The sequence below is a fragment of the Oryza glaberrima genome, chromosome 6, assembly GCF_000147395.1.
Source record: "Oryza glaberrima chromosome 6, OglaRS2, whole genome shotgun sequence".
NCBI classification, from domain to species: Eukaryota; Viridiplantae; Streptophyta; class Magnoliopsida; order Poales; family Poaceae; genus Oryza; species Oryza glaberrima.
In genome coordinates, this window is record NC_068331.1 from 13052142 (window position 1) to 13064529 (window position 12388).

The 12388-nt window shown below is 41.2% G+C and overlaps 1 protein-coding gene across 2 annotated transcripts; it reads left to right on the plus strand.

Moving 5' to 3' along the window:
- The first annotated feature begins 4918 nt into the window (after nucleotides 1-4918).
- Nucleotides 4919-12042, plus strand: LOC127776320 (putative phospholipid-transporting ATPase 9). Of its 2 annotated transcripts, none has more exons than XM_052302674.1 (11): nucleotides 4919-6312; nucleotides 7021-8369; nucleotides 8445-8555; nucleotides 8649-8925; nucleotides 9102-9190; nucleotides 9278-9386; nucleotides 9600-9812; nucleotides 9911-10033; nucleotides 10137-10235; nucleotides 10311-10502; nucleotides 10945-12042. In XM_052302674.1, the coding sequence occupies exons 1-11, from the start codon at nucleotides 5899-5901 to the stop codon at nucleotides 11590-11592; spliced, it is 3624 nt and encodes a 1207-aa protein (XP_052158634.1). In that variant the 5' UTR covers nucleotides 4919-5898; the 3' UTR covers nucleotides 11593-12042. The 2 variants fall into 2 exon arrangements, with proteins under 2 accessions (XP_052158634.1, XP_052158635.1); XM_052302675.1 differs by lacking the exon at nucleotides 4919-6312 and having other exon boundaries at nucleotides 7021-7119; nucleotides 7196-8369.
- The last annotated feature ends 346 nt before the right edge of the window (nucleotides 12043-12388 follow it).

Genomic DNA, 12388 nt, shown 5'->3' on the forward strand with positions numbered 1-12388 from the left:
TCACCCAAACAAAAAGTGATCATTCTTCCCGTCAAAATTCGGATAAGATTTCTAGGATGTGACAGTAATATTCCTCATTAGATGCAGAGATTATTCGATCGATTTGTACGGTCAGGAATTTAAATCAAGCTAGGTTGCACCAGCAATTTCTTGAAGTGTTTTTCACGTCTTACTGAGTCTACTCAACCAAGTCGTCCCAGCTGCGCCTAGCCAGTGACAAGTCGGTCTTCGGGTAATTTGTTATGCAATTGGGAAACTTCCTCATGATTCTTGCAGAATCAAGCCAAGATGTCAAATGACCAGGGTGTGAGGTCAAGTCCGTTAAAACATCGAGGCAAAAAAATAATAATCATATGGCATATTTGTTTTTAAACGAAACATCTACATACATTTCTTCTTCTTCTTTTTTTAGTCTACATACATTTCTTCTATGTATGTGTATATGCGTCTTCTATGTAATCGCAAAAAATATTACCTATTTAATTCCTTTGCTGTCTTAGAGAACTTGTGCCGGAACTTGGTAAAATTAGCTGATTTAAACAGGAGCAAGTGTTTGGGTAACCTTGGGGCCATAACTTAAGGTTGTTCCAAAGACATTTTCTCCTTGACCATAATACATGGGGCCTCATGAAATTTCTGTTCAATTTACAATTATGACTTTCTGCATTGCTTTTGAGGTGATTTCTCTTAGAAAAAAAAATCAACTTGACAATTTGATTTATATCAAAGGGGTCTATCAAATCATTTCCAATAACTTGTTCAACAGATGCTATTGATAAATCTCATCGCAAATAGCATATCTTACTTGAAAGGAAAATGTACAAATTACCCCCGTAACTATCGTGGTTGAACAAATTACCCTGAAAACCAAACATTGCTCACCCTGAATTTTCAATACCGGACGAATTACCCCCCTCGACCCAATCCAGAACGGTTTTATCCTACGTGGCGTAGGCGTGGCAATCCAGTCAGCATTTTCTTTTTTAAAAAAATGATGGGATCCACATGTCATACCTCCTCTTAACCACTTCCTAATCTCTCTCTCTCTCTCAGGTGCAAATGCGCACGGCGGCGTGTGGGGATAGGCGGTGGACAGCGGCGCACGGCGGCGGGCGGTGAGCAGCGGCACGCTACTGGAGGCAAAGGAATCCTGTGTGCTGGCGGAGGCCGAGGACGAACGGCGTGCCGACGGTTGCAAGCCTCCTCACGACGAGGGAGAGGGTTCAACGCGGCGGGGTGGCTGCAGAGGCCGGTGACCGTGGAGGCGAGGGCGGCGCTGTCGAGAACGAGCGGTGCGCCGGTGGCTACGAGCCTCCTATTTCTCCTATCCCCCTCTTCTGGCGTAGGTCAAGCGGCACCGGTGTTCGGAGTGCACGGTGACGCACAGGGGCCAGTGCAGGTCGAGTAGCACGGGCGGTCACCCAGCCGTGCTCGTCCGCCACTCGCCACCCAGCCTGGCCTCCGCCTCCGTGTCTCACGCTGCCGCCCACGACCCGCTCCGCGCGCCAGAGAGGGCGCGCCGCCGTGCACGCCTTGCCGGCCAGGTGGCGCCGCTCGCTACAGCAAGGGGAGGGAGGAGGGAGAGGGTGCGCTGTTGTGTGCGCCTTGCCGGTCGGGCGCTACCACACGCTGCAGCAAGGGGAGGGAGGAGAGAGAGAGGGGGGATGGGGATCGAGGAAGAGATAGAGTAGAGAGATATTGAGAGGTTAGAGGGAAAAAGAGAGGGATGAGAGTCTTACAGGTGGGGTCCACACTATTTTTTTAAAAAAATTGCTAACTGGACTGCCACGTAAGACTAAAACCACTCCGGATTAAGCCGAGGGGGTAGGGTATTTGTCCGGTTTGTAAAGTTAAGGGTGTAAAATATCCGGTATTCGAGTTTAGGGGGATAATTGGATCGACCATGATAGTTCAGGTAATTCGTACTTTTCCTACTTGTAAAGTTAAAATACCAAATCACTGGCTTAATTTGACCATAACATATGCAAATTACTGGCTTAAATCATGAATGCACGTAGTTGCCTCAAAATTATCCCTTACTCACCACATCCGAAATTATCGAAGATTTCTCTTGTAAAAGAGATTAAAAATAATAATGATAACATCCCTTTTCTTTTTAATTTATTGAGAGTGAAAGAGCAGGTTGTGACGTCTAACCTCGCAGTGGACTGACAGAAAGCATAAGGCCGCCTAATTTTCGTACAGAAAGCTCCATATATCTACCCTGCAGCTGCATTTTGGATAAAGCCTGCTACCTAGTGTTGCCAACTAGGAAAATGATCAAGCCACCGAGAAGACTCTGCATGACTTAATGTGCCAGGTCAGATCTTGAATAATCTTTGCTAATACAAATATGAAAAGAGACAAAATTCATAATGGACAAGTAAGTGCTTGACTTTGATACTACGAGTTATGGGCCATGATAGATAAGGGGACTTTTTTGAATGTATGTTATGAAAAAAGAAGTAATATATCACCTTTTGGATTTGTCTCTCCAAATATATGTCACTCTCTGTGCCACTTAATGAAAATAGATATGTCAGAGGAGGATGTCTCATTGATTGATGGTATATGAGAGAAAAACATGTATATATGTAGTCCATCCTTTTACCTAGGCTCATAAGCTCATTACTTTTCAAGTTGTTTTTTTCTTAAATCCAAAACGTTTAATTTGCACTGCTGCAAAAAATCTTCTTTTTTTTTTATCTTAAGTCTTTTCCATTAGATTAAAATGAATGAAAGTAAGGGAGAAAGTTTAGTTGATAAGCGTAAGTATAAGCGAAAAGATAAGGCCTTGGCTTATGCTTATACTTATAAGCCAAAATTTGAATTTTCAACCTTAAATTTAAAGATGATTTTGGGGTTTTTTCATCGAAGTTTATTTTTCAACCTTTGCTTTTAGGTCGCTAAGAGCACGTACATAAAAGTTTTATTCACAAATTACTTCTTGTTTGCTAATATGCCATGAATAAGCCAAACAATGGGGCCTATAAGGCACCGTTTAGAATTCATAAAGTTTTTATTCATGCAGGAAAATAGAGTTATTCCTGTGAAAAATACTGCGTTCATTAGTAGAGCAGAATTGCGATCTCACCGAACAAAGGCTTCAGATGACTAATTAATTAACTAAGGCATGAAAACAAGAGGACGTTGGAGCTGGAGTTTTTGTCTTTGCTGTGTGCGGCAGTGCGGTTGTTCGTTGTTACAGACATTTGGCTGGTAACTTTTTTGCAAGTTGCAAATGTTAACAATTTGCAAACTGGGGGCATAAAAGGCAATTTTGCATTCAAAGGGAGGAAGAAAAGAATGAAATTCGGAATCTGAAATGAAATGTTGAGGAAGACACATTTCTTGTATAGAGTAGGCTACACAAGAAAGAAATATATGCTTCTTTTCACTCCTATGCCCTTTTGTCTCTTCATGCCATCGAAGCTTCCTAGAAGGTCCACATATGCTTAGTAGAAATAGAAATATATTCTGGCAGGTTCTAGAAGCTGCACCTGTTGGATGCCATTTGTATTATCCATATGAGTGGCACAGAAGGGAACAAATTGAGAAATTTGGAGACGTATGTGTCCTGTTAACCTTACATCACTTAACTGACCTGCATAGTTTTTCATCTCTTAAAAATAAGATCTAGTTCTACAAGGCTCTCACCTTACCCACTAAATCAAACAACCTTGCTCATTATCTATATATCTAACAGTTTTCTCATGGTTGCACTACATACCATCCGCAATCAAACATCCGAATGACAGCGTTACCATAGATACTAAAAATACGCAATCAAATCTTGATATCTTAATCCATCAATATATAAGAAAACTTAAAAGGTTCAATACATATATAAGAATGATTCTGTAGATTCACCGTGGAAAAGAAAATTCTTTCATGCTGCTATATTCGACATGTTACCATGTCGATATCCCGAGCAACAAGTATATAAGAAAGAACATAGTATTTCACTAATTTTATGTAACTTTTTTTAACGCGTACGAAAAAGCTTTTGACATATTAACCAATCCAAGCGACGTATTCCGCGAGTTATCGACTTGAACGTGTCTAGGTAAACATCACGACCTGAATATGTCAAGGTAGTATCTCTGCCTTCTCTACTACATGTAAGGACAAAACGAATCATACACTAATGAAGGGAGAAAAAATATTAGACATCGATAGGAGATCTACATCACAGACATCTTAGTTTATTCTCCCTCTCCATTCTTTACTAACCCAATTTCACAACCCTCCAAATGCTCTAACCCAAGCACACCACCTCACCAGCAGAAAACATGGCAGCAAAACAGAGCAGGCAGGACGGAGTCCCCATGCTTCCGTCGACAAGATTTTCAAACGGTTAAACAACGTATTTTTATAAAAAAAACCTTTATATATATAGAATCTATTTTATAATATCAAATAAATTATTTTTATTATTTAAATTTAAAATAATTAAAACTCAACTAATCACGTAAGATTGGATTTCTTGTTACATGCCTAAACCTAATATTAAAACAAGTTAAAAAATAAGCCAAAACTGAGAAAAACAGGATGTGACAATAAAAAATTTGCCACTCACATCATGTGGCTATAATATGTGGGTTCAGTGATAATACTAGGTCTCACCTGTCATACACATATTACGTCTTAGAGTCCGTGTTGCAGCTGGCTACAAATCTGTAGTCCGCTGCTCTTCTCTTTTTTTCTTTATCTTTTTAAAATATATTTATAGCTGGCTTATAGTCTGCTATTATACATACTCTAATTACCACTCGTAAAAGTGAGAAATACTAGTTAATTATTCCGCGAAAAACAATCACCACTAATCCACTACTATACCACCAGGGCAACCAACAACCAAAACCCAACCGGCCAGACAAGGCAGGAGGAGGCCAACGAGCCAACCCGCCCCACACGTCGTCGACTCGGCATCGCGACCTCACCCCGTCGCCTACTCCATTCCAATTCCATTCACCCCCCTCTCAAAGCTTCGAATTTTTCCTTCCCAAAAACCATCACCACCACCACCATCACCACCTTCCTCCTCCTCCTCCTCTTCTTTCTTCTTGTTCGCGCGTAGCCGCACCACGCGTCCCCCGCGATTCGCCCCACGCCGCCCTCGCACGGAACCTCCTCTCTCTCTGCTCGCCGCGCATTGCCGCCGCCGCCGCCGCCGCCGCAACCAGATTCCATCCGTCCGCTGCGCTGCGCTGCGCGCGCTTTTTTTTTTTTGTTCTTTCCTTCCCGCGCCGCGCGCCAAGTTAAGTTGTTGGGAGGGAGGAGGAGGAGGAGAGACGACGACGAGTCGCCCCCGCGCGCCGCATGGATCAGGGTCTCCGGTGCTTCAGCCACCGCCGCCGCCGCCGCCTCGAGCTGCGCTTCTTGGGGTTCTGGGACCCGTGCGCCGCCGCCGCCGCCTTGGTGGGATCTCCGAGGCGGTTTCTCTAGGATTTCTCCCTCTCTCTCTCTCCCTTCCTTCCTCTTCTTAGCTGCGAGTTCACTTGCAGCTCCCAGCTTGTTGCGCAGCTGTGCGTGCGTGCGTGCGGTTTCCTTTGGGTAGGTGGGTGTGGGTGGGAGTGGAGTTGGGTGGCAGGAGGGGCTCGCAATTTATTGCGAGGTGTCTCCTCCTGGCCCAAAGGAGGGGGGATTTCTTTTCTCCCTGAATCTGAGCTGTTCTTGCTCGGAGGAAGAACAGCCCAGTGCCAGTTTGAGGACTGATTAATCAGCTGCTGATTTCGTTGGGTTCTTGTTTTGCTCCCAACAAATTCAATAATCTTGGAGCGATTTGAGGTCTCAGTGGTGGTGGTGGCCAAAGGCCCTGTTTCTGTTCCTGTTGCCCTCTTTGTCCTCCTGGGTTGTGGAGAGCTGCTCACTGATTTGGCTGTCAGTTTTGGGGCAATGGCCGGGGGGAGGAGGAGCAGGACAAGCAGGAGGCTCAAGCTGAAGCTCAGCGCATTGTACACCTTCGCGCTATGCAGCAAGGGATCCGGCGAGGACCATTCTTCGCGGATTGGGACGACAGGGTTCTCCAGGGTTGTTTATGTCAATGAGCCCGACAGGCATGAAGAGGAGGGGTTCAGGTATCAGCCGAATGAGGTGTCGACGACAAAGTACAGTTTGGTGACTTTCATTCCAAAGTCCCTCTTTGAGCAGTTCAGGAGGGTGGCCAACTTCTACTTCCTGGTCTCCGGTATCCTCGCGTTGACCCCGCTCGCACCCTACACCGCTGTCAGTGCACTCCTCCCGCTGTGCGTTGTGATTGCGGCGACAATGGCAAAAGAAGGCATTGAGGATTGGAGGAGGAAACATCAGGTATTGCTGTTCAGTTTTATATTTGATTCATGTCGTTATTAGTTCTGATATACAACTCCTAACAACTTAACTGTTGTTTCATGAACTACTTGGTGAGTCCAAACAATTTCGGTGTCTGTTTTCTTGCTTTTAATAGTGTTACCCCCCACTCATACACATCTAGGTTTGCATCACTAAAGGCAAAAGGCGTTGCATTATTCTATGATTATGGATGACACAAAGTAGCGATGTATTTAAAGCTAAATGATCTTTCTTTATATAATAAACCTGTGATTTATGGTTACGAATATGCAGAGAAATACAAAGTTGTTTTATCTACTAAAAGAATAAGTTTTGATTTTTATATATACTGGTATATAAATTTTATTATCCTAGAAGGCAGCTGGCAAACTGAGTTACCAAACACTTATCTCAGTCATAGCGCATGATTTATTTTTAGAAGAACTTTCTTTCATTTCTTTATGTGAATCGATCAATAATTGAGCTCATTTGGACATTATGAATTTATGGTATAACATGGCTAAAATTCATAATCATCTTCGTTTTGTTTATCTGGTTTAAATCTATTTGGAGTGATGGTCTTCATGCACACATGTTCATCTGAAATTTTACTGCGGTGCCCCCTGAACATTTAGTTAGCCAGGATATTCGAGTACATTCTATGTGCAATTGGTACATTAATTGGATATATGTAATTACTTCGCCCAGGATCATGAACTCAATAATCGGACAGTAAAGGTGCATAGAGGCGACGGCGATTTTGAAGAGAAAAAATGGAAGGATATCAAAGTTGGTGATGTAATAAAGGTGGAGAAGGATAATTTCTTTCCTGCAGATTTGGTTCTGCTTTCATCTAACTATCCAGATGGAATCTGTTATGTAGAGACTATGAACCTTGATGGTGAAACGAATTTGAAAATTAAGCAAGCTCTTGATGTGACATTGCATTTGGAAGAGGATAATAGTTTTGTAAATCTCAGGCAGACAATCAAATGTGAAGATCCAAACGCGAATCTCTATTCTTTTATTGGTACTATGGAATGGAAGGACAAGCAGTACAATCTGTCACCGCAGCAGCTTCTTCTTCGAGACTCAAAACTAAGGAACACTGACTACATATATGGTGCTGTGATCTTCGCAGGCCATGATACAAAAGTAATGCAAAATGCAACTGATCCACCATCTAAAAGAAGCAAAATTGAGAAGAGAATGGATAAAATCATTTATGTGCTAATGTCTTCACTACTCGTAATTGCATTACTTGGTTCAGTGTTGTTTGGTATCTGGACAAAAGAAGATTTAATGAATGGCGAGATGAAACGATGGTATCTTAGGCCAGATGATTCTACTATCTTCTATGATCCAAAGCGAGCAGCTCTAGCTTCTTTCTTTCATTTGTTGACAGCCTTGATGTTGTATAGCTACTTCATCCCAATCTCGTTGTACATATCTATTGAGATGGTCAAGATACTGCAGGCTCTATTCATCAACCAGGACATTGAAATGTATCATGAAGAATCAGATAAGCCAACTCATGCTCGTACTTCGAATCTAAATGAGGAACTTGGTCAAGTTGATACGGTTCTTTCTGACAAGACTGGGACATTGACATGTAACATGATGGAGTTCATTAAGTGCTCGATTGCTGGCATTGCCTATGGTCAGGGTGTCACAGAAGTTGAGAAAGCTATGGCTCTGAGGAAAGGGTCCGTTTTAGGTGATGGGATAGAAAATATAGAGCACACAGACCAAAAAAATGATGGAAGCCCTCACATTAAAGGATTTAATTTCAAGGATCCACGTATCATGGATGGAAACTGGATTCATGAGCCTAACAGTGATATGATAAGAGATTTTTTCCGTCTGCTTGCCATCTGTCACACATGTATACCTGAAGAGGATGAAGAAACCCATAAGGTTTCATATGAAGCTGAGTCCCCTGATGAAGCTGCATTTGTTATTGCGGCAAGAGAGTTGGGGTTTGAGTTTTATCATAGGGCACAGTCAAGTATAGTTGTTCGTGAACGGGATCCGATCACGAATATTGTAAAAGATAGGTAAGTCAAATGCCTTTGTTTCCTTATTAGATAATTCTAATTCTAAATTTGAGACCCTTTTACATTCTTTTACAGAAAGTATGAGCTCCTGAATGTCTTGGAATTCAGTAGTTCACGGAAACGGATGTCTGTGATAGTTAAGGAACCAGAGGGAAGGATATTACTTTTTAGCAAGGGAGCTGATAGGTTAGTTCCATTTATTCTAAATTTCTGTAGCTTTTATTAAAGCTAACTTTTGTTCCTGTCCAAGGTTTCTTAATTGTTTTGCTACTTGAACAGTGTTATGTTCAAAAGGCTCGCACCAACTGGAAGAAAATTTGAGGAAGAGACTAAAAGGCACATAAATGAGTATTCTGACTCAGGTCTAAGAACCTTGGTTCTTGCGTACCGTTTCTTGGATGAGAATGAGTACATGAAATTTAGTGAGAAATTCAACACTGCCAGAACATCTGTAAGTGCTGACAGAGATGAAAAAGTTGAGGCGGCTGCTGAGAGCATCGAGCGAGACTTGCTTCTTCTTGGTGCCACCGCTGTTGAGGACAAGCTCCAGAAAGGGGTATGACCTTTTTAGAACAGGCTGTCTGTTCCAGCCATACTAAGATGCATTCTAGTTAAAAAAATAAATTTAACTAATATTTTATAGTGAACTAATGCATTAAGTTTCTCGTAAAAACAAAGATGCATTCTAGTGAACACTAATATTTGTCTATGTGCATGCACATTTAAATTTAGGTGCCCGAATGCATAGACAAGCTTGCACAAGCTGGAATTAAAATATGGGTCCTCACAGGTGATAAAATGGAGACGGCTATCAATATTGGGTATGTATCTTTCTTGCATTGGAGAAGAAACGTTTTAGTCCAACATCGGTATTTTCTGTTCTGATTCATGTGCTTCTTCATCTTCAGCTTTGCATGTAGCCTACTTAGACAAGGAATGACACAGATAATTGTTACCCTGGAAGCACCTGACATTATTGCATTGGAGAAAAATGGAGACAAGGAATCAATTGCAAGGGTGGGTAAATCATTGCATTACCATTATTTTTTGAATCATTAGATATTAAGTGTTTTATTTATAGAAGAACTGTAATTTGGGATGATAATATTCTCTCCAAGAGCGCCCAAATGTTGAAAAAAATTGTAGGTGTAACGAAACAGGCAGTTATATTTATACACGTTGTAATAGAAATTTAAAATCTTGATAGTTTACTCTTTATTGGCTCTCCAGGAATCAAAGCAAAGGGTAATGGATCAAATAGAGGATGGAATCAAACAGATTCCACCCCCAAGTCAATCAAATACTGAATCCTTTGCACTGATCATTGATGGTAAATCTTTAACATATGCCTTGGAAGATGATGTCAAGTTTAAGTTCTTGGATCTTGCTTTGAAATGTGCTTCAGTTATATGTTGTCGATCTTCACCTAAACAGAAGGCACTGGTCAGTGTTTTGTTTTCTGAAGTTCAGATTACTCTACTATTGTTTCTAGAAGTATGCATGTGAATACATTGACTTGATAGTTGGTGCAATAATTGCAGGTTACAAGGCTTGTTAAACATACAAATAGAGTGACCTTAGCAATTGGTGATGGGGCAAATGATGTTGGCATGCTTCAGGAAGCTGATATAGGGGTTGGCATTAGTGGTGTTGAGGGGATGCAGGTTACAAATTTGATGCTTTGTGAATCTTGTGAACGTGCTTATGCCTTATGCCCACTACAATGCTTATTTTATTAACACCCTGTTCCTGTTCTCAACGTTTTAGGCTGTCATGGCAAGTGATTTTGCAATTGCTCAGTTCCGTTTCCTGGAAAGGTTACTGCTTATTCATGGGCATTGGTGTTACCGTCGCATTTCAGTGATGGTATGCTTTTGTTATTGTTTCAAAATTACCTTTTACAATTCAAGCTTCATGTTGATTTTTTTTTTCTGTGTGCAGATATGCTATTTCTTCTACAAGAATGTAACTTTTGGAGTCACTATCTTTCTCTATGAAGCATTTGCGTCTTTCTCAGGGAAACCAGCTTATAATGATTGGTTTTTGTCACTATACAATGTTATTTTCACTTCTCTCCCAGTCATTGCATTGGGGGTATTTGACCAAGATGTGTCTCAAAGGCTGTGTCTGCAGGTACCTTAATGTCAAAATGTTTGAGAAAAAAATTACTGTCTTTTCTGAATATTACAAAATTGGCAAAATATCTGGTATGGATCCAAATTACACAATGAACATATTCTCAGTCTCTTGTTCCTCTTTATTACTGTTGTTCCTCATCAGAATTGATAATGTTCTGCACCCTTCCCTACTCAAGGAGATATATGTAGACATTTATATATTGGTAGTTCGTGTGCATAGGTAGGTGGCTACTTGATCATGCGGTTATATATACCATCTAAAATTGGAGGATAATGATTTATGTTCTTATTTTTTGGATTTTATAGTACATTTATTTGCTACCCGTCTCAACACATGGGACACACGCTAGTCTTAAAATACAAGAACATTTACCCCAGAGACCATTCACTTTACTAAGCCTTTTCAATTGACATATGTTCTGCTTATTAATTTGCAGTATCCAGGGCTCTACCAAGAAGGTGTGCAGAATATATTGTTTAGTTGGCGCCGGATACTTGGCTGGATGGCTAATGGCGTAATCAATGCCATCCTAATCTTTTACTTCTGCACTACTGCCTTCGGTATCCAGGCATTCCGTCAGGATGGCCAAGTTGCAGGCTTGGATGCTCTAGGAGTCCTCATGTACACTTGTGTGGTATGGGTAGTGAACTGCCAAATGGCGCTCTCTGTGAACTACTTCACAATAATCCAGCACATATTCATATGGGGAAGCATTGCCGTATGGTACCTCTTCCTCTTGGCTTATGGTGCTGTGGACCCGAGGTTTTCGAAATCAGCTTACATGGTTTTCATTGAACAAGTGGCTCCAGCACTTTCATATTGGTTGGTCACACTTTTTGCTGTGATGGCAACACTCATCCCTTACTTCTGCTATGCCGCAATCCAGATCAGATTCTTCCCTATGTTCCACAACAAGATTCAGTGGAAAAGACACTTAGGGAAGGCTGAAGACCCGGAAGTAGCGAGACAATTGTCGTCACGACACCGGACATCGTCACACCAGAGGATGGTTGGGATCTCTGCTCGCCGTGATGGCAAGGCTATGCAAGTAACGAAGGAAACCGAATTACAAGTTCAGGGATAATTTTTTTTTCCCTTTAGATTTTGTATCCTGTACAGCTTATAGGATGTTATCTCCTGAAAGATGACAAAAAAAAATTAGACTAATTGGAACTCAGGGACATTCTTGGGTTGTTGCTTCTATGGTATTTGTGGAGTTCTAGTTTAGACAGAGCAAGACCACAGTATTTAGTAGATAGACCACAGGAAGACCAAGAGAGCACCTACTGTAAAGTTCAATTTTAGGGTTGTGTATTCTTTTCACCTTTTCTTTTACACCTCTAGATGTATGTAACTTGATGGTAGAATTTCATTTTGTTGTATGCCTTTTTACTCCCCCTTACCTGCTATCCCCTCAAGTGTATTGTAAACAAATAGTGGTAAGGAATTGTGATGAAATAATGGCTGGCGCCAGTGTTCTATTGGAAAGGATCATAAATGGAAGTATGTTGAAATAAACTTGTGAGTTTGGTCATTCTGATGTTACATTTGTTTTGTAGTAACTGATGACACTTTAAGCAGCTGTTCGTTTCTTGCTCTTATGTTACTTAGGAAGTCTCAAGTCTGTTCCTAAGTAAATCAAAATGGTGATGAGAAGGAAATTGCCATTCACATGGACATGAATTAACTTTGTTCCTTTGGGGAACAAGAATGATTAACATTTATTATTATACAAAGTTATAGACAAATCTTACAACAGTATTACCTGACAGTCTGGGACTACTGCATCATATAATCTTATTTAAGAAAATAATGAATGAGAACTTAAGGCCAAGTTAAGCTTAAACCATCAACACCAACCAAAAAAAAAAAACAAAAGG

Coding starts and splice junctions, on each gene's coding strand:
- LOC127776320 (XM_052302674.1), top strand. CDS start 5,899: ATGGCCGGGGGGAGGAGGAGCAGGACAAGCAGGAGGCTCAAGCTGAAG. Junction 6,313..7,020: donor ATTGGAGGAGGAAACATCAG/GTATTGCTGTTC, acceptor TACTTCGCCCAG/GATCATGAACTCAATAATCG. Junction 10,034..10,136: donor GTGGTGTTGAGGGGATGCAG/GTTACAAATTTG, acceptor TCAACGTTTTAG/GCTGTCATGGCAAGTGATTT.